This window comes from Rhinatrema bivittatum, chromosome 5, assembly GCF_901001135.1.
Source record: "Rhinatrema bivittatum chromosome 5, aRhiBiv1.1, whole genome shotgun sequence".
NCBI lineage: Eukaryota > Metazoa > Chordata > Amphibia > Gymnophiona > Rhinatrematidae > Rhinatrema > Rhinatrema bivittatum.
Window position 1 is genome coordinate 270,825,533 of NC_042619.1, and position 20,657 is coordinate 270,846,189.

Consider the following 20,657-nt stretch of genomic DNA (forward strand, 5'->3'; position numbering starts at 1 on the left):
GTTCTTATGCTCCTCCATGCAGGTTACCCCCATGCATCTGTTGGGGTGGTGGCTATCACTCCAGCAGGTTACCCTCCAAGCCTATGTTAAGGGTAATAATATTCACTAAATAAGCACAAAACGAGAGGGAAATAGGATATACTCCAAATATCCACAAATAGTTAAAAGAAACAATTTATATATTTAAACAAATGACAATATCATAAGTTAGAGCTCTACAAATCTTTAATCTGCAGCCTCTCGCCACGCAATGGGCCGCAGGCCGTATTCAGCCTTTAGAGCATTTTTCATTTAATCATTTATTGTCACTTGTTTTTATTTACTCAACAAAATATGCTTTATTCGATCCACAATTCTAACCTATATTTGTAAATGCACTTCACTCAAAATATCCCACCAAATATCACCAAATAAAATAGGAATACTTAGCCCAAGGAAATAGATCTCTTATGCCATCAAGCTAGATTATTGAAAACTGTATAATAATTATTATAATATTACTGCAAGGTTCCAGACAACCAATTTGGCAGATCTATTCGTGGGCCTCACTTTATCTAGGCATATCACATTGCCTTACCAAATAGGTTTTTGCTCCCAATGTGGGTGACACAGGCCAGCAGAAGGAATTACTAATAGGGTTCTACTGATATTGGGGGTCTTCTTTTCAGCTGCTCACCATCAAGAGGGCAGCAGAATTGCTATTTTGGTGGCTCCTAAAACCTTGAGCAATGTTTGTACTATCTGCCCTGCTCCGTATGGTTCATGCGTGCTGTGTCCAGGTATCCTGGGATGCCAGCTCAGATATGACTCTCTCCCATATTCAGTCTGAGGGGCGATTCCATATGGTACCTGGAGTATGAAGGGCAAGCCTTGGAAAATCCCAGAGAAGAAATGCAGAAACATGGCAGTCACATGAACCTACCTCTAGCTAGTCACCAGGCATTACAGACCCTTAACTGAGGATGGTAAAGTGATGGTAAAAGCTTGTCTCGTGATTTTTGCAACCCCGCACTCATGGAATTGGTTGTGCTACCACATAGCATATTAATCCACTGCTTTCTCAAAGTGAGTTCTGTTTTTGCATATATCTCATTAGCTATGTATCCTTATCCCTTAACGTTTGCTGTTGATGTGGACTGCAAACAGTCCAGTACAAGTTTGCTTTCCCCTTATAGGTTCCGTTCACTTATGTTTGGGAAATGTGATGGGTGGGACCCATATTCCCTTTTATTATTATGACATATAGCACACTCAGCATAAATACCCATGCAGGTTATTTTTTTTTTTGAATGGAGTTATTTGACAGGCACTTGGCTATATATGGTATGTATTATGATTTCCTGTATTGCATAGGTTGATACCAACCTACTATATCCTCCTTTGGCTCTGGAGGGGCTGAACTATCTTGGCATCTTTTGAGTATGTTTACACCATTATGGTGGTTTACCCAGATGAACATATGCAATATTCATCGGTGGATGCCAAACCGCAGAATCCCCTTGGATCGCAGTGGAGCCATGCTATCGGCAGTAAAAAGCAGTATCTGGGGCATGATCACGGCATGCTAAGTAATGAATAAGTGTCATTGGGTTTACGCACATAACTTTTTCAAAATCTGGCCCTAAGTGGCATACAAGTCACAGGGATTTAAGACATGCATATGATATAGTGATAAGTTGTGAATGATGTATAGATTATAGTAACATAATAGTAGGAGCTGTATGTGTACTGTGGTCTCACAAAGATGTGTTAAATAAGCCAGTGTTATTAGTGCCCTATTATTGGTGCACATTTGTTTTTAATGTGTGGATGAGTATGAGTGAATGAGGAAAAGGTTTTGTGATACATGACACATTTTATTTTATTGTGATACAGATTTGATAATAAAGTTTGTTACCTCTCTTATGTGCATGTGAACATAGAACATAAGGCTTGCCATACTGGGTCAGACCAAGGGTCCATCAAGCCCAGTATCCTGTTTCCAAGTGGCCAATCCAAGTCACAAGTACCTGGCAAGTACCCAAACATTAGATAGAATACAGGGTACTATTGCTTATTAACTACTGTCATAGCAGTTTATGGATTTATCCTCTAGGAATTTATCCAAACCTTTTTTTAAATCCAGTTACACTAATTGCTGTAACCATATCCTCTGGCAATGAATTCCAGAGCTTAACTATGCGCTGTGTGAAAAATAATTTTCTTCAATTTGTTTTAAATGAGCTACTTGCTAACTTCATGGAGTGCCCCCTGGTCCTTCTTATCTGAGAGAGTAAATAACCAATTAACATTAACTTGTTCAAGTCCTTTCATAATTTTGTAGACTTCTATCATAGCCCCCCTCAGTCGTCTCTTCTGTAAACTGAACAGCCCTAACTGCTTTAGCTTTTCCTCATAGGGGAGCCGTACCATGCCCCTTATTAATTTGGTCGCCCTTCTCTGCACTTTCTCCAGTGCAGTCATATCCTTTTTGAGATGCAGTGACCAGAACTGCACACAATCCTTGGAGTTAGTGTAAGTTTGCTGCACATGAGCTGAGGTTATTTTTTCAGGTTTTGTATTATTTTACAGAGTGCCTGGTAGTCTGAGCCAGTGCAGGGGGACTAGGTGCCCTAGGCACCTTCTGCCTTGCGCCCGCCCTCCCTCCATCTCGTCACCCCCACCCGGTCGTGCCACCCCCTGGTCGCACCACCACCCCCATTAGGGGGCACAAGCTATGTAGGGGCCTTGAGTGGCGGCACCGCAGTGGCAAAGAGGAATGCCACCCCCCGATCACGCTGCCATTGGGGAGCATGAGCCATGTGATCGAGGTGAGGTATTTTACTAGCATGTAGAGATTTTTATCAGTCTTACTTCTTGTGTTATCTCTTTATGATTGCTGTTTAGAACATAAGATATGCCATATTGGGTCAGACCAAGGGTCCATCAAGGAGCACAAGCTATGTGGGGGCCATGAACGGCGGTACCGCAGCAGCAAAGAGGAGTGCCACCCCCAATTGCGCTGCCATTACCTCGATCATACATATTGAAACATGGCTTGGGTCCCCTAATGATTGGCGCCTCAAATAGTGCTGCCATCCCTTGTTCAATAGTGTTGGATGACCTCAAATGTCCGATACTTTCACACACTAAGAGCCTTGGGGTATGGCTAGACAATAAATTTTCTTTTAACCATTATATAAAAACAGTTTTAAAAAGTGGTTTCTTCAAACTCCAGGTGCTTTGTGGTCCAAAGAACCTATTGGAACCTGAAGATTTCAGACTAGTGTGTTGCGCCCGTTGGTTGCAGACGGCTGCGATCTCTCATGCTCACCTCTTTTTTCCCTGCACCTTCAATCATTGGGAGAATGACAGCCTCCACCAACCAACGCCGACTTCCCTGGCATCCCCAGGACGGCGTGGGCGATGCCGACCGCCATCTTACTTCTGGAATCACCTAGGCGCACGTGCGCGCGGGGCCTCCTTTTGTGTACGTCATGGTGGGAACCTCGGGGGCGTCCCCTCCCGATGACGTCAGCCTGCTGATATACTTAAGCCGACCGGCCCACTGCTAAGACGAGTTAGCAAGGAGTTCTCTCGTTGTGTAATTCCGCTCCACATTGGGATCTTCTGTTCCAGCAGTTTCTCGTGGCATTTTAGACGCTCTGGGTACCCGCTCCACGTGGGCCTTTCTGCGTCTAGGCTATCCGCTCCTCGGAGGGCCTTTCTGCCTTGGACTTCCTTGCCCATTCCTTGGGTACCTGCTCTGGAACTGCCTTGTGTGACTACCTTCTTCTACTTCTACATTATCTATGCTACTGAAGCCTCCACGTGTTACCCCGAGCCTCGGGTCACTACTGTTCTTCAGTGCTCTACTTCTACCTATCCTAAGCTACAGAGTATTGCTGCACCTACATATGATCCTCTGCTTGGTTCCTGTATCTCCATTCTCTGCTACCATACCATCTACAGCACAGTACAGCTATCCTCGGTATACCCCACACTGCGGGCCACTATCGGATCTGCACTCAGAGGTATCTTCATCTGCCTACAGGAACCTGCGGCATACCCCGCGCTGCAGGCCACTACCGGACCCACACTCAGAGGTATCTTCATCTGCCTACAGGAGTCTCTTGGTGTACCCCGCACTGCGGGCCACTCCCGGATCTTCTCATCTGCAGTATCAATCTACTATTGCTCAAGAACTGTGTTATGCATATCCCACCCCTTGGGTCTTGCACTATCTCTTTTTCCCTTAATGAAGTCTCTCTCACAGCTGTGTTATCCATCGCTGAGACCATGCCCACCGACGGTGAGGCTCACAGGGCTCCACCCTGTGGGTGGACACATCTCTCATCTAGGTCCAGGGTTCACAAATTCCTACAAACCACAACATAGTGGTGCAGGCTTCTGTATTGCCCACTTTGGACTATTGTAATGCTATCTACTTAGGACTTTCAGCCTCTTCATTGAAGCCCTTACAGCTACTCTTAAATTCAACAACTCATTTGATCAGTGGCAAGAAACGCACAAATCAATGGCTACCTATTCGTTTTCAAGTTCAGTTCAAGCTTCTATTTGTAACTCATAAACTTCTCAGCACTGCTTCTTTAGAGAAATTTTTTGCTACATATATATCAACCGACAAAAAATCTTAGATCCCAAGACAGAGGAATTCTTGAGGTACCGTCACTGAAAATAGCACAATTATCCGTGTCAAGAGACTGAATCTTTTCTGTGGCTACACCTGTCAATTTGGACATACTACCTGAAGCACTGAGACTGTTGGAATGTACTAAAACGTTTAAGGCACCCCTGAAGTCCTTTCTGATGGGACTAGCTTTTGGCTAATATGATGTGCATGGAACTCTATTAAGATTGCAGCATTTTGATGATGTTTCTGGAAATGATGGATTTTTTTTTATATTATGTTTTAGTTTTGGACATTGTAACTATTATGTATATTTTATTTGTAAATCACTTAGGGCTTAGGCATAAGCGATCAAGACATTTTAATAAATACAAATACAAATCGCTTTGATGTAGCAAGTCAAGAGTGAACACTGCTAAGTAGATTTAGAACAGGCCCAGGACCATGTGCTGCCAGACTTCACTGCTGGTGTTTTCATGTCAATCCTTTATGTCTGTAGCTATGGTGTAACTCAATGTCACATATTTCCTAAAATAGGCCCCTTACTAAATGTAGAGATGGTAAAGCAAAACTTAACTCAGCATATCATGTGGCTTGTGTTGTTTCATTTGCTAAATAAGCTATCTGCTACTTGGGTCATGCACTGCCACTTGGATAAACCAAACCAAACCTTCCTTCATGTTTACATTCAGTTAATCTTGGTGACACTTTTTTAAAGTAAATATTCTAGATTGTTTTTGTTATATTAGATTGGGACAAGACTGAATGAAAATACAGATGCTCACTTTCTTCCTTGCAACTAATTAGGTCCAATGCATTTTTATATTTTAGGTTTGTTCAAAACAAAAGTGTGTAGCTACTTCTAAACTGTTTACAGTAAGCTGTGACCACCAGACTAATTGCAATTCACGTGGTGTGAGTAATCTTTTATATTCTTCTTCATATTTCCTTGGAAATAGAACCTATTTGGAAAGCCATATTGTAAAAATTATTTTATTTCCAAGAGACTTCAATCAGATTTTCTGTCTTGAAGAAACAGCAGTTATGAAAGATAGTACAAATTAATCAACCTGACATTTCTTTTGATATTATCATTATATATTGAGATAAGAACTGCCAATCTGGCTCAGACCATAAGGTTATCCCAGGACAAGCAGGATGCTAGTCCTCACATATGGGTGACGTCACTGACGGAGCCCTATTGCGGGAAAAACTTCTGTCAAAGTTTCTAGAAACTTTTGACTGGCTGCCTGAGGCTACTGAGCTTGCCCGGCATGCCATGATATTCCCTGCCACAGGGGTCTCACTTCAGTCTTCTTTTTTCCGCGCTGCACTCAGCATCGCAGAGACAGGAGCCCTGTGAGAATCTCTCACTATTTCTGACTGGAAAAGTCATATTTTTTCTCAAAATTCCCCATTGGGGTCTCACTAATTCTCATTCTTCAACGGACGGTGACAGAAAATAATAATTTGGAAAATTTCTTTTCTCAGGATTTCTCTTTCTCTCATCTTATTGACGGCTGTCGATCATAGACATGGCTTCAGGTTTTAAAAAGTGTCCAACTTGCAACCGGACCTTCCCTGTACGTACCAGGATCAGTCCAGACGGTGGGTTATGTTCCCCGTCCAGCAGATGGAGTCAGAATAAAAACTCGAGAGGGGGCACTATATAAGCCTCTCCCCTTTCCTCAATCTCCAGTATTCTTCTGACTCCAGCAGATGTGAGCAGGGGACTCTGCGGTCCCCAGTGCAGGAGATTAGGTTTTCTAGTTTTCTGTTTTCTTTTGCTTTTTTCTCATAAAGGGATCAAGTAAATAAGTAAAAGGTATAATTTTGAAACAATTTAGTTTTCTGAGGAGACTCAGCAGGTTTCTGCCTTTTGAGTCGTGAGGTGCTTGCTGCCAGGTCTGTACCTCGTTTCTTTTATTCCCCCCCCCCCCCCTCCGTTTTTTCAGGGCACCCTTCTTTGGGTATTGGGGGAGTGTTGGGGAATTTTCCTTTCAAAAAAAAAAAAAAAAGCCGAACAGACCATGCCACGCTCCTCTGAGTGTTCTGCCTGTGGCAGGCAGGCTGGTCAGCTCTCACGGGAGGGCCTCTGTGACTCCTGCATTTTTGAGGGTGAAGTCACCAAAGGACAGGAGGACGAGTCCGCGGGTCCTCGCTGTGAGGACCGCGCGTCTCGAAAGCGGTAGGCCCCGTTCCCTCTGAGCGAGGGAACGGCGGCCATTTTGTTTTCGGAAGGGGAGGAAGATACTGAAGGCCCGACTCCGGTGTTGCCCTCTGGCTCTGCGCCACTCCCTGGCCCGGAACCTGGCGGTCGTGGAGGGGAGCACCAGGATAGTTTTCCTCAGGGACCTCTGGAGTTTTCGCCCGAGTTCGTGCTTCTTATGCACCGGGCTTTCTTACAGTGCAAGTCTCAGCCCTTGGAGACTCCTGGGGGACTCCCTCCTCCCAAATGGGCACGTCTGGGATCGTCCCTGGAGGGGTCTTCTTCCCAGGATAGGGCATTACCTCACGCAGGATACCCAGGACCCTCCCGGGTCCCGCAGGCCCCAGTGGGTGGCCCCAGCAACCCCCCGACAGGGGACCCGCTCCCGGATGCAGAGGATGACCCCACGTTCGCTTCTCAGGTGGAAGGGGATGACCCAAGGGTCCTACGAATTTTTCAGTATGATGAGCTGGATGATCTAATTCCTCTTATTCTCCAGGAAATGGATATTGATGCTCCCCCAGAATCGGTAGCAGCCTCTTGTCAGGGCAGAAAGGGGGACCCTTTGCTGGCAGGCCTTCGTCCTCTGTCGAAGGCGTTTCCAACTCATCCCACCTTTTTGCAACTGATCTCTAGAGAATGGGATTCACCGGAGGCCTCTCTCAAGGTCAGTAGAGCAATGAACAAACTTTATCCTCTGCCAGAAGATTTTTTGGAGCTCCTCAAATTTTCTGCTGTGGATTCCGCAGTTTCGGCCGTAACTAAGAGCACTACCATCCTGGTCACGGGCGGTACAGCGCTCAAGGATCTCCAGGACAGGAAGTTGGAGGTTTATCTCAAAAGAATCTTTGAAGTTTCAGCATTGGGCCTCCGAGCGACCATCTGCAGTTCTCGTGCACAAAGAGCGGGACTCCGATGAGTTAACAATTGCTCACCTCCCAGGTTCTTCCGGATGCTGAAGCTCAGCAGGCGGATCGTTTAGAATCCGTGCTCGCCTATGAAGCAGATGCCTTCTATGACCTCCTTCGGGTCCAGGCCCGATCGATGGTCGCTGTGGTCTCGGCCCGTCGGCTTCTGTGGTTGCGAAACTGGTCAGCGGATGCCGCTTCCAAAACACGCTTAGGCTCGCTTCCTTTTAAAGGTAAGTTTCTCTTTGGAGAGGACTTGGACCAGATCATCAAGTCCCTCAACGAGAATGTGATTTACAAGCTTCCGGAGGACAGGCCGCGGACATCTAGGTCCTTCAGCTCCACCATGTATCGCTCCCGTACTCAACGACGATACCGTCCTCCCAGACAGCAGCAATAGCAGCATAAACAGTTTTGGACTTCTCCTTTTCGTTCGCAGACCAGGAACCGGTCCTTTCGGGGCCGCAGGCCTGGCAAGGGAGGACAGCCCCAGAGTTCTTCCTCTAAACCCCAATAATGCCAGTCTGACCTGCGATCCGATTCCCAGACTGGGGGGTCGCATTGCCCGCTTCTACGGGGAATGGGCCCGAATCACGTTGGATCAGTGGGTCCTGGATATCTTAAGACACAGCTACGCCTTGGATTTTGTCCGCCCGCCCAGATGCAGGTTTCTTTTCTCCCCCTGCGGCTCTTTTCTCAAGAGACAAGCAGTCCGGCAAACTCTCGACCGTCTTCTCTCTTTGGGGGCAATTACCCCAGTATCTGCTGCTGAACTGGGTCGGGGTCATTATTCCATTTATTTTGTGGTGCCCAAGAAAGAGGGCAATTTTCGGCCCATCCTGGACCTCAAGACTGTCAACCAGTACCTCCGGGTCCCACGTTTCCGCATGGAAACTCTACACTCAGTGCTGGCGGCGGTCCACCCAGGGGAATTCCTCGCATCCTTGGATATAACGGAAGCTTACCTGCATATCCCGATTCACAGGGCGCACCACCGCTATCTTCGTTTCAAAATTCTAGGACAGCATTTTCAGTTTCAAGCACTCCCGTTCGGTTTGGCGACAGCTCCACGGGTTTTTACAAAGATTATGGTGGTTGTGGCCGCAGCCCTGCGCCGAGATGGGGTTCTGGTGCACCCTTACCTGGACGACTGGTTTATCCAGGCAAAATCTCGCACCGAGGGGGTCCAAGCGGTCAGCAAGGTGGTGCGATTACTTCGGTCCCTAGGGTGGATCATCAACTTTCCCAAGAGCAGTCTCTCTCCATCCCAGTCGTTGAATTTTCTGGGTGCGCGCTTCGATACCAATCTGGGACAGGTGTTTCTAAGCGAGGATCGGCACATGCCTTGCACGAACAGATCCTCCAGTTCCAATCTCTCCAGGCACCCACAGCATGGAACTACCTACAGGTACTGGGGTCCATGGCCTGCACCATAGACCTAGTCCCGTGGGCGTTTGCGCATCTGCGTCCTCTTCAGTGGGCCTTGTTATCCCGTTGGAAGCCAGTGTCGCGGGAATTTCAGGAGGTTCTCCCAATACCGACTGTTGCAAGGCTCAGTCTCCGCTGGTGGCTGGTTCCTCGCCACCTAGCATGAGGGGTCTCCCTGGAGGTCCCAGACTGGGTGGTCGTCACCACGGACGCAAGTCTGACCGGCTGGGGAGCGGTCTGCGGGGCGGATTCCATTCAGGGCACTTGGACAGCGGAACAGTCCCGGTGGCCCATCAACCATCTGGAAACGAGAGCGGTGCGCCTGGCGTTGCAGGAGTTTCTTCCCTTGGTCCGCCATCGGGCGGTCAGGGTCCTATCAGACAACGCGACCACGGTATCGTACATCAACCGTCAGGGGGTCACAAGGAGCCGTCACGTCTCACTGGAAGTGGACAGACTGATGCACTGGGCGGAGGTCAACTTGAGTCGTCTGGCAGCCTCTCACATTGTGGGCGTGGACAATATACAGGCGGACTTCTTAAGCCAACAGCGCTTAGATCCCAGAGAATGGGAGCTTTCCGAGGAAGCGATGAGTCTAATAACCTCCCGCTGGGGGACTCCTCACATGGACCTCATGGCCACGGCCGCAAATGCAAAGGCCCCTCGATTCTTCAGCCAACGAAGAGAATACGGGGCGGAAGGAGTCGATGCCCTGGTTCTACCGTGGTCTCGGAAGATCTTACTGTATGTCTTCCCTCCGTGGCCCCTGGTGGAGAAGGTTCTCCGTCGCATAGAGAGCCATCCGGGTCCAGTCATTCTAGTGGCACCGGAATGGCCCTGACGACCCTGGTTTGAGGACCTTCTTCATCTAGCGGCGGAGGGACCCCTGTGGCTCAATCATTTCTTCCACCTACTGCGACAGGGTCCTATATTTTTCAAGCAGGCAGATCGCTTCTGTCTTGTGGCTTGGCTTTTGGGAGGCGCAAGTTGAGATGCCGTGGATACTCCGAGGGAGTGATTTCCACTCTCCTAAGGGCACGCAAGATGTCTACCTCTGTCACTTACGTGCGCATCTGGAAAGATTTTGAGGTATGGTGCCAGGAGCGTTCTATTCGTCCAGTCTCTGCTTCGGTGACGCAAGTCCTTTCCTTCTTGCAGGCCGGTCTGGATTTGGGGTTAGCCTATAATTCACTTAGGGGTAGATTTTCAGACGAGCGCGAACAGCCTACTTTTGTTTGCGCTCCAGGCGCAAACAAAAGTACGCTGGATTTTAGTAGATACGCGCATAGTCGCGCGTATCCACTAAAATCCTGGATCGGCGCGCGCAAGGCTATCGATTTTGTATAGCCTGCGCGCACCGAGCCGCGCTGCCTCCCCCCGTTCCCTCCAAGGCCGCTCCGAAATCGGAGCGGCCTTGGAGGGAACTTTCCTTTGCCCTCCCCTCACCTTCCCCTCCCTTCCCCTACCTAACCCACCCGCCCGGCCCTGTCTACACCCCCCCCTTACCTTTGTCGGGGGATTTACGCCTCCCGGAGGGAGACGTAAATCCCCGCGCGCCAGCGGCCTGCTGCGCGCCGGGCCGCGACCTGGGGGCGGGTACGGAGGGCGCGGCCACGCCCCCGGGCCGTAGCCACGCCCCGTACCCGCCCCCAAAACGCTGCCGACACGCCCCCGGAACGCCGCGACGACCGGGCCCGCCCCCCCGACACGCCCCCGACACGCCCCCCTCCGAGAACCCCGGGACTTACGCGAGTCCCGGGGCTCTGCGCGCGCCGGGAGGCCTATGTAAAATAGGCTTCCCGGCGCGCAGGGCCCTGCTCGCCTAAATCCGCCCGGTTTTGGGCGGATTTAGGCGAGCAGGGCTCTGAAAATCCGCCCCTTAGGGTACAAGTTGCGGCTTTAGGGGCTTTCCTGCACAATGGGCAGGACTCAAGGCTGTCGGCTCACCCAGATATTGTACGTTTTCTGCAAGATGCTAGACAACTGAAGCCACCCTTGAGGCCACCTTGTCCGTCTTGGAATCTTAACTTAGTACTTCGTATACTGAGCGGGCCGCCTTTCGAGCCTCTTAGGTCGGCTTCTATCAAGGATCTCACCCTCAAGACAATATTTCTGGTGGCTATCTGTTCGGCCCGTTGTATTTCGGAGCTTCAGGCGTTGTCTTGTCGTGAGCCATATCTTCGCTTTACTGACGAAGGAGTCTCTTTACGCACGGTCCCGTCGTTCTTACCAAAGGTAGTCTCAGCTTTCCATTTTAACCAATCTGTCGATTTGCCTTCCTTCGCTTCGACGAAACCCAGGGAACTCCGCAAGCTTGATGTCAGAAGGTGTCTCCTTCAATATCTATCGGTCACTAATGAGTTTCGTCTCTTGGACCACTTATTCGTACTCTGGTTGGGTCCTTGGAAGGGTCATCTGGCCTCCAAAGCAACTGTTGCCCGTTGGCTCAAAGGGGCGATCTCAGCCGCATATATTGGGGCCGGGAAAATCCCTCCAATTTCTGTTTGGGCACATTCACTTCGGTCCCAGGCGACTTCCTGGGCGGAAAGTTCTTCGGTATCTCCCCAGGAGATCTGCAGGACGGCTACGTGGACGTCTCTCCACACCTTCGCGCGCCACTATCGTTTAGATGTCCGGGCGCCAGGTTTGGATTCTTTTGGGGATAGAGTCCTTCGAGCGGGGCTGTCTTATGGGAAGCTTTGGTACATCCCACTGTCTGGACTGATCCTGGTACGTACAGGGAAAAGAAAATTATTCCTCACCTGCTAATTTTCGTTCCTGTAGTACCATGGATCAGTCCAGACGCCCTCCCTGTATTTTATGGGGTTTTTCTCTTCTCAGTTGGGATTATTGACTCCGCTCGAAGGTCAGTCTTTCTGTTATTTCTCTGTTTCCTGGGATTTTTTCCAGTGTTAGTTATGGTTCACGTTCTGTTGGCAAGTTCCCTCTGGGGTAATGTTTAATCAAATTTCACTTTTTTGGCCTTGTTTTCAGGCTTCTCTTTACTTGATCCCTCTATCTCCTCTCTTGTTGGCTTTGCTAGTCTAGTTTACTGAAGATTGAGGAAAGGGGAGGGGCTTATATAGTGCCCCCTCTCGAGTTTTTATTCTGACTCCATCTGCTGGACAGGGAACATAACCCACCGTCTGGACTGATCCATGGTACTACAGGAACGAAAATTAGCAGGTGAGGAATAATTTTCTTATGTCTATAACAGATCCTCACTTAGAATGTGTGATCTGTTTGGGAGAAAAACATGAAATTACTTCATGTGAAAAGTGTCAGGAAATGACCCCGAAGGGCAGAAAGCTGAGACAGGAGAAAATGTTTCAGCTTTTTCATCTAAAATCACTGCCTTCACCGTCTACCTCCACAAAGTCATCACCAACGAGGGTCGCAAAGAAAATCCTCTTTAAAAAAACGGAGAATAGAAGAATCGGGTGATGCTCCGTCACTGGTACCATTGACCAGGTCAGTGGAATCGAAGCCTAAACACAAGCACCGACGGCATCGATCCCCGGTGTCGTCGTCGCTCCCTCCCTCAGAGGAACCGACGACGAAGCGGCACAAATTATCTGATCCCTCGCTGACTTCCGCATCTTCGATTCCGGAGCCTCTTCCTTCGGTACCACCAACGTTATCGAGTGCCCAAGTTTTACCATCGGCGCCAGACTTACTAAGTCTAATTAAGCGGATGGTCACTGAGGCTTTTCAGACACAGTTACCGGCGTCATCGCCGATGCCGACTCTTCAGTCGATGCTGGTGGAAACACCGATGCCGGCCACGGTGACGATCCGATGCCGGCCACGGTGACGATGCCGGCCACGGTGCCGATGCCCGCTGTTCTAACGATGACAACAGATACGTCGATGCCAGAAACTCCACCAGCACCGTCGACAAATATATCGATTCCATCGATGGAATCTTCGATACCAAAGCCACCAATATCTACGGAGATGATACCCCTGATTCATTCATCACATCTCCAAGTTCCATCGACTAAAGTGGCTGCAATTTCATCGATGCCCTCGGTTCTAGACCAATTGTCGACGTTTTCTTTTCTTCAAACATCGACGTTGGCTACTTCATCTCCCCTGCAACCAAAATTGGTTTACACGACGGCACCTACTTCACACCCTTATCAGAGGCCATCGACAAAAACACTCAAGGCATCCAAAAAAGGAAACATACGAGAAGGAGAGAGTTTGCCTACCTGCTATCGTGAACACCCCGAGGTGGTCTTTATTTCTTTGGATTTATTACCGCAGGACTGAGTTTTGGACTTCCGGGGGTAGCTTGACGGCCCCGACGGTAACAGCAGCCAATCAGCCACTGCCATGCTGAAAGGAGGAGCCGGAAGAGGTGGATATAGAGGCTCTCCGGCGCGCAGCTGCCGATGGTGCGCCGCCGAAGCCGCGCGCCAAAGGGGCGCGCGGCTTTGACTGGCTTTGACCGGATTCGCCGGGTTTGCCGGTAGACTCTAATGGATATCTCGGAAAGTGGAGAACCAGGTAGGCTCTAATCTCTCTCTAATCCTCCTAGGAGATAGTATTGAATTAGTAGGATAACCGTTCGACTACTCTGAAACCAGATTTATTTCCTTTTTGGATACTTTTTCTTTTTAATATGCCACACACTAAGAGAAAGGCCAAGATCAGGCCTGCTCTTAGTGTTTCATCTGAATCGGTTCAGAGGACAGTGTCAGAATGGTTAAACCCCCCCCAAGATAACTCCGTGGAGGGAGCCGCAATAGTTGAAGTTGTGGAGCAAAAACTTCAACTTTTGGCTGAAGACATCTCGCTTAGTCCGGGGGCGCCTGAGATACCATATCCACCTGGTGATAGAGGTGACATCCTCCAAGTATCACCATGTATACCCCAACAGAGGCAAAATCAAGACTCTCAGGAAAGTACTCACATATCAGAAATAGAAGTAAATGGTATTCAACCATTTACACCTAACCAAGAGAGTACCCCAAAGTCCATTAAGGGATCAGAACAAGGCATTAAACAGAATGGGAATAAATTGGATAAAAGAACTCAGAATGTCATCATAAAACCCGGAAACATCACAATGGAAACACAGTGGACATATATTGCTAAATTGGATGGGTCTATAATGAAACTTGCTGATGTAATACAGGAAACTAATGTAGTGGTTAAGAGAAATTCGGAAGTGTTAGAAACTCAAAAGAAACAAATTATTAATATAGAAAAGCGTGTAACACAAATTGAGAGGGTTCAAAACATACAAATTAAGCAGAAGGAGAAATTAATAGAAAGATTGAATTTCTAGAAAATCATATTCGTGCTTGTAATTTGAGGGTTTTGAATTTTCCCAAAATGGAAAAAATAAGTCCAACAGAACTATTTAGATCTTATGTGGTACAAATATTAGGGATACCAGAAAAATGTATACCAACCATAACGAAAGCTTTCTATTTGAATACAATGGTTATAGGTAGGGAACCTGAGGGTCCAAGGGATGGAGTTATAGATACATCTATGAATCTAACAGACTTTTTGATGAAGTCGCAAGAAGAAATAAATATTGATAAACGGGCTACATTATTGATTTCCTTTGCATATATATCAGATAAGGAAAATGTGTTAAGAAATTTCTTTAGAAATAGAGAGAAAAATTTTTATGGGCAAAAAATCTGGATTTATCCAGATTTTGTTAAATCTACACAATTAAGGAGAAAAAAATTCTAAGCTTACAGGAAAAAGGTAATTGAGGGTGGAGGACAATTTCTGTTAAAATATCCGTGTAAATGCTTTGTTAAATTTAAAGGTCATAATTACGTGTTTACAGTTCCTGAACATCTTGGTTTACTGTTGGGGGATGAAAGTCAGGCAGAAGAAAGTAAATGAGGAGGGATACCTACTTTTTTCTTTTTCAGTTTAATCTTATAAATATGCTCCTTATACAAGTACTACTCCTATGTTTCCTATTTGTTTGAATACAGAATAATGAAATAATATTAGAAGCTTAGAGGTTTGCTAATTTGGAAAATTTCGTTTTTCTGTTCTGTATTATTTCTTGTTACAAAATATGTTTTATGTAACTATTAGTGGATAATTGATAAATAAAGAATTAAAAAAAAAAAAAGGAAACATACGATGCCAAAGCATCCATCTGCCTCTTCTGACAATTTGGGTGCACAGTCGCATTTACACGACTTACTAACCAAAAGGTATGAAGACTTGTTAGCTTCCTTGCCTTCTAATCCAGTACAAGAGGAGCAAGATGATATATTCTCTGATCATACTCGGCCCGGGCCCTCAGGTGTATCTATGCTTCCTAAGCCTACACCTATTGAACAACCTTCTGCGTATGATACCTGGTCAGATACTTCTTCAGAATTCTCATCGAAGGAATTAATGTCTGATCCCTCGCCGCCTCAAGCTAAAAAACAATCCCCACCAGAGGATTTGTCATTTTCTGCCTTCATCCAAGAAATGGCAGATTCTATACCATTCAAACTGCAGAAGGATACCGATGACAGACAACAAACTCTAGAAATACTCCAGTTTGTTGATCCTCCCAAACACACTCTCGCCATCCCAATTCATGAAGTTCTGCTGCAGTTACAGCAACGCATCTGGGAACATCCATGCACTGTGCCTGCAGTAAACAAAAGAATAGATTCTACATATCTCGTGCAGTCTGCACCAGGCTACCAAAAGCCTCAGCTGCCCCACCATTCGGTGGTCATAGAATCAGCACAGAAGCGCTCCAGGCGATCTTGGACCCATTCTTCGATTCCTCCTGGGAAGGATAATCGCTTCCTCGATCAAATGGGCCGAAAAGTTTATCAAGGAGCCATACTCTCTTCGAGGATTTCAGCATACCATCTCTATATGACACAACATCAGAGAAACCTCTGGAAGCAAATAGAAGAGTTCATACCCATCCCTACCTGCGCAGTACCAAGAAGCAGCTCAGAATATCATTACCAAAGGTTTAGATACCGGCAAGCACGAGGTGAGAGCCGCTTATGACGCCTACGAAACGGCCTTAAGAATTGCTGCTTCAGGACTTACTGCTCGCAGGTGGGCTTGGCTCAAAGCATCTGACTTACGTCCAGAGGTGCAAGACAAACTTGTAGACCTCCCTTGCCTGGGTGATAATCTCTTTGGCACTAAAGTGCAGGACGCAGTATCCCAGCTACGCGAGCATACGGAAACTCTGAGACAATTATCCTCTCTTCCGCATGATACACATACTACTCGCAGACCTCCTAGATGGGAAACCAGGAGGCCATTTTATCGGCAACGGAGATACTATCCTCCATCATCCAGGCCACGGCCTCCGAGGTCTCAACAGTGACCACAACAGAGGCACCAAAGAACAACCAGACCTCAACCTCCTCCCCAAACGGGACCAGCAACCGGATTTTGAGGTCAAGTCCAGAGAGCAAAGCCTCTATTCCAATCCCTATACCACTCTACCCATCGGAGGAAGACTGTCCAAATTTTACAACACTTGGACATCCATAATATCAGACCAATGGGTCCTCTCGATTATACACAGAGGTTATCAACTCAATTTCATAACCATTCCTCCAGATTGTCCACCTCGTCATTCCCATCTCAGCAAAGCTCATTTGCTTCACTTACAAACGGAATTATCCACCCTTCTGAAAGCAAGGGCTATAGAACCGGTGCCCCGGTCTCAGCAAGGCGGAGGATTCTACTCCCATTACTTCCTCATTCCAAAGAAAACCGGAGGCCTGCGTCCCATCCTAGATCTCAGGAATCTCAACAAATTTCTAAAAAAAGAACAGTTCAGGATGGTTTCTCTAGGCACCATGCTTCCACTTCTACAAAAAGGGGATTGGCTTTGCTCTCTGGATCTTCCTGACGCTTACGCTCACATTCCAATATCTCCTCCTCATCGCAAATACCTACGCTTCATGGTAGGCCATCATCATCTACAGTACAAAATCCTCCCATTCAGACTTGCATCGGCTATCAGAGTATTCACAAAGTGTCTTGCAGTGCTTGCAGGTCACTTGCACAAAGACAGTGTCCATGCATTTCCATATCTAGACGACTGGCTCATCAGAAATCAATCACAACAAGGAGCTCTAACTTCTCTCAGTCGAACGATCGCTCTCCTTCACTCCAAGGGATTTCTCATAAACTATCAGAAATCCCACTTAACACTGTCGCACCGCCTTCAATTCATAGGTGCAGACTTGGACACTATCCTCTCAAGAGCCTTTCTGCCCAAAGATCGAGCAGAGAGATTATTCCTGTTGGCAACCTCCCTTCGCTCACAGAAACAGGCAACAGCTCATCAGTTTCTGACCTTACTAGGCCACATGGCCTCCACAGTTCATGTCACTCCTATGGCAATACTCGCCATGAGAGTAACCCAATGAACTTTACGATCTCAATGGATTCAAGCTACTCAACCGCTGCATTCTCCAATTCAAGTAACCCACCAACTGCATTCCTCCCTTCTTTGGTGGGCGAACAGGGACAATTTGTGCAAGGGCCTACCCTTCCAACATCCAGTCCCACAGATGCATTCACCTTGGGTTGGGGAGCACACATAGACAATCTCCAAACTCAAGGGACTTGGACAAAACTCGAAGCAACATTCCAAATCAATTTTCTGGAACTTCGAGCTATACGTTATGCGCCACATGCGTTCAAAGACTGCCTTTCACACAAAACTGTTCTTATCCAAATGGACAACACAGTAGCCATGTGGTACATCAACAAACAGTGAGGTTCGGGCTCGTATCTCCTTTGTCAAGAAGCTGCACAGATTAGGGCCTGGGCGCTGAATCACTCAATATTCCTCCGGGCCTCTCATCTGGCAGGTATTCACAACGTAGTAGCAGATCGACTCAGTCGTCAGTTCCAGACACACGAATGGTCCCTGGATCCTTCAGTAACGACCAGGATATTTCAACAGTGGGGACAACCGACAATAGACCTTTTTGCTTCACATCTGAATCACAAAGTAGACAACTTCTGTTCTCAACACAGACAACAGAACCAACCAGCCAAGGACGCCTTTGCTCGCCCTTGGAACTCAGGCCTACTATACGCGTATCCTCCGATACCGCTAATAACCAAAACTCTAGTGAAGCTACAACAAGACAAGGGGTCCATGATGCTCATAGCCCCATACTGGCCTCGACAAGTCTGGTTTCCCATGCTTCTAGACCTCTCAGTCAGGGATCCCATTCGCCTGGGAGTAACTCCCACTCTCATAACTCAGAATCAGGGTCAGTTGCGCCATCCCAACCTTCAATCCCTCTCCCTGACAGCATGGATGTTGAAATCTTGATTTTACAACCACTCAATCTTTCAAACAATGTATCTCAAATGCTTCTAGCTGCACGTAAACCTTCCACACGAAAGAACTATTCTTCCAAATGGAAAAGATTTACTATGTGGTGCAGACAAAAGAAGATAAACCCTTTTACCTGCCCCACAGCCTCTCTCTTTGACTACTTATACCTACTTTCAGACTCTGGTCTCCAGACGTCCTCTGTAAGAGTACATTTAAGTGCAATCTCAGCTTACCATAACAAGGTTGGAGATGCACCCATATCCAGACAACCTCTCGTCACCAGATTTATGAGAGGTTTAACTCATCTTAAACCACCAATTCGACCACCAGTCACAGAATGGGATCTAAATTTGGTACTAACAAGACTCATGCGTTCTCCTTTCGAACCCATAGATTCTTGTGATTTAAAAATCCTCACATGGAAGACTATCTTCCTCATAGCTATTACTTCAGCTAGAAGGGTTAGTGAGTTACAAGCACTTGTCACGTATGAACCCTACACAAAATTCCTACATGATAGAGTGGTACTCCATACACATCCAAAATTCCTTCCTAAGGTAGTTACGGAATTCCACTTGAACCAATCCATAGTTTTACCCACATTTTTTCCAAGGCCTCATTCTCACCAAGGAGAAACAGCCTTACATACCTTGGCCTGTAAACGTGCTCTATCCTTTTATTTGAACCGCACTGCAGTCCACAGGAAATCCAATCAACTCTTTGTTTCTTTTGATCCAAACAAACCTGGTAAAGCAGTGGGTAAACATACTCTATCCAATTGGCTAGCAGATTGCATGCAGTTTTGCTATGAAAAGGCGGGCCTTCCTCTCCAAGGGCGAGTAAAGGCACACTCAGTAAGAGCAATGTCAACTTCAGTAGCACACTATCGTTCAGTGCCAATCCTTGACATATGCAAAGCAGCAACATGGAGTTCTCTTCACACCTTTGCAGCTCATTACTGTTTGGACAAACAAGGACGACAAGATTCAGCCTATGGACAATCTGTCTTAAAGAACTTGTTTCCAGTTTAATCCCAACTCCTTTTACAACCAACCTGCTGTGATCTTCGGCTGACTCATTTCAACAGCCATACTCCACTGTTGTCTCAATACAAAATGACTCAGCCTCTAGCTTGCTAATCACCCATATGTGAGGACTAGCATCCTGCTTGTCCTAGGATAAAGCAAAATTGCTTACCTTGTAATAGGTGTTATCCCAGGACAGCAGGATGTAGTCCTCACGAAACCCACCCGCCACCCCGCGGAGTTGGGACACAGTTTTTCTTATTTTATTTTTGCTAAAGCTTATTGCTATACAAGAGACTGAAGTGAGACCCCTGTGGCAGGGGGCAATAGGGCTCCGTCAGTGACGTCACCCATATGTGAGGACTACATCCTGCTGTCCTGGGATAACACCTATTACAAGGTAAGCAATTTTGCTTTCACCTCGCCCAATGTCCTACCTGATAGTGATAAGCAATGAATACTTAGAAGAAGTATATAAGAAAGCAAACATGTAGAGTTCCTCTTCAGCCAGCCAGACCAATCCAGATGCATGGGTTATGCTACCCAACCTGCAGCTGGAGACAGAGAATAACAGATTTACTGACATCACTCCTTTTAGGCTCCCGTGCTGACCTCAGCCTATCAGTATTCTGTCTCCAGCAGATGGTAGGTGAGCATCTCATGCTATTAACATAGAACTTTGAATGAGCAGCTCCTGAGGTGAAAGTCTTTTACACTCTTCCTTGATTGAACATAGCCAATGGACAGGGGGCTTCCAGTTGTTGGAACCACAATTTTCCTTGCTACACTCACTAGAATTACCGATCTTCCCATGCTTTTTTTTTTTCGCCTCCTTCATAGTATCTCCTCTCTATTCCCCCACCCTTCTCTTGAGCCCTTTGTCTGTGCCTGGTTCCTGCTTGTTAAAGCTGAAAACAAAGAGGAAAGCAGAAGAATAGTTTGCTGTCTGAAGGACTGTGGGCTGAAGTAGGAGAGTTAAGGGAGGAAGTGATGGCGTATCTTTAAAGAGTACAGGAAGTGCTCAGCAGTTTGCAACACATGTGGATCAAGCTATCAGGCACTGGGAAGAGGGAGCCTCGGTAAATCTTGTGAGGGAGAGAGGGCAGCACCTGAAGTTGTCTGCCCAAGGAGGACCACATCG

General features: G+C 47.1%; 1 protein-coding gene across 3 annotated transcripts in view; it reads left to right on the forward strand.

The window, feature by feature from the left end:
* Positions 1-20,657, forward strand: part of LOC115092750 (disintegrin and metalloproteinase domain-containing protein 9-like) — a 384,934-nt gene that overhangs the window by 263,419 nt on the left and 100,858 nt on the right. For 2 of the 3 annotated variants that reach the window (XM_029604043.1, XM_029604042.1), the window contains exon 18: positions 5,462-5,545. The exons of the other annotated variant lie outside the window; for it this stretch is intronic. In XM_029604043.1, the coding sequence (XP_029459903.1) occupies positions 5,462-5,545 (84 nt within the window). The remainder of the gene's footprint in view (positions 1-5,461; positions 5,546-20,657) is intronic. 3 annotated transcript variants of the gene reach the window in all.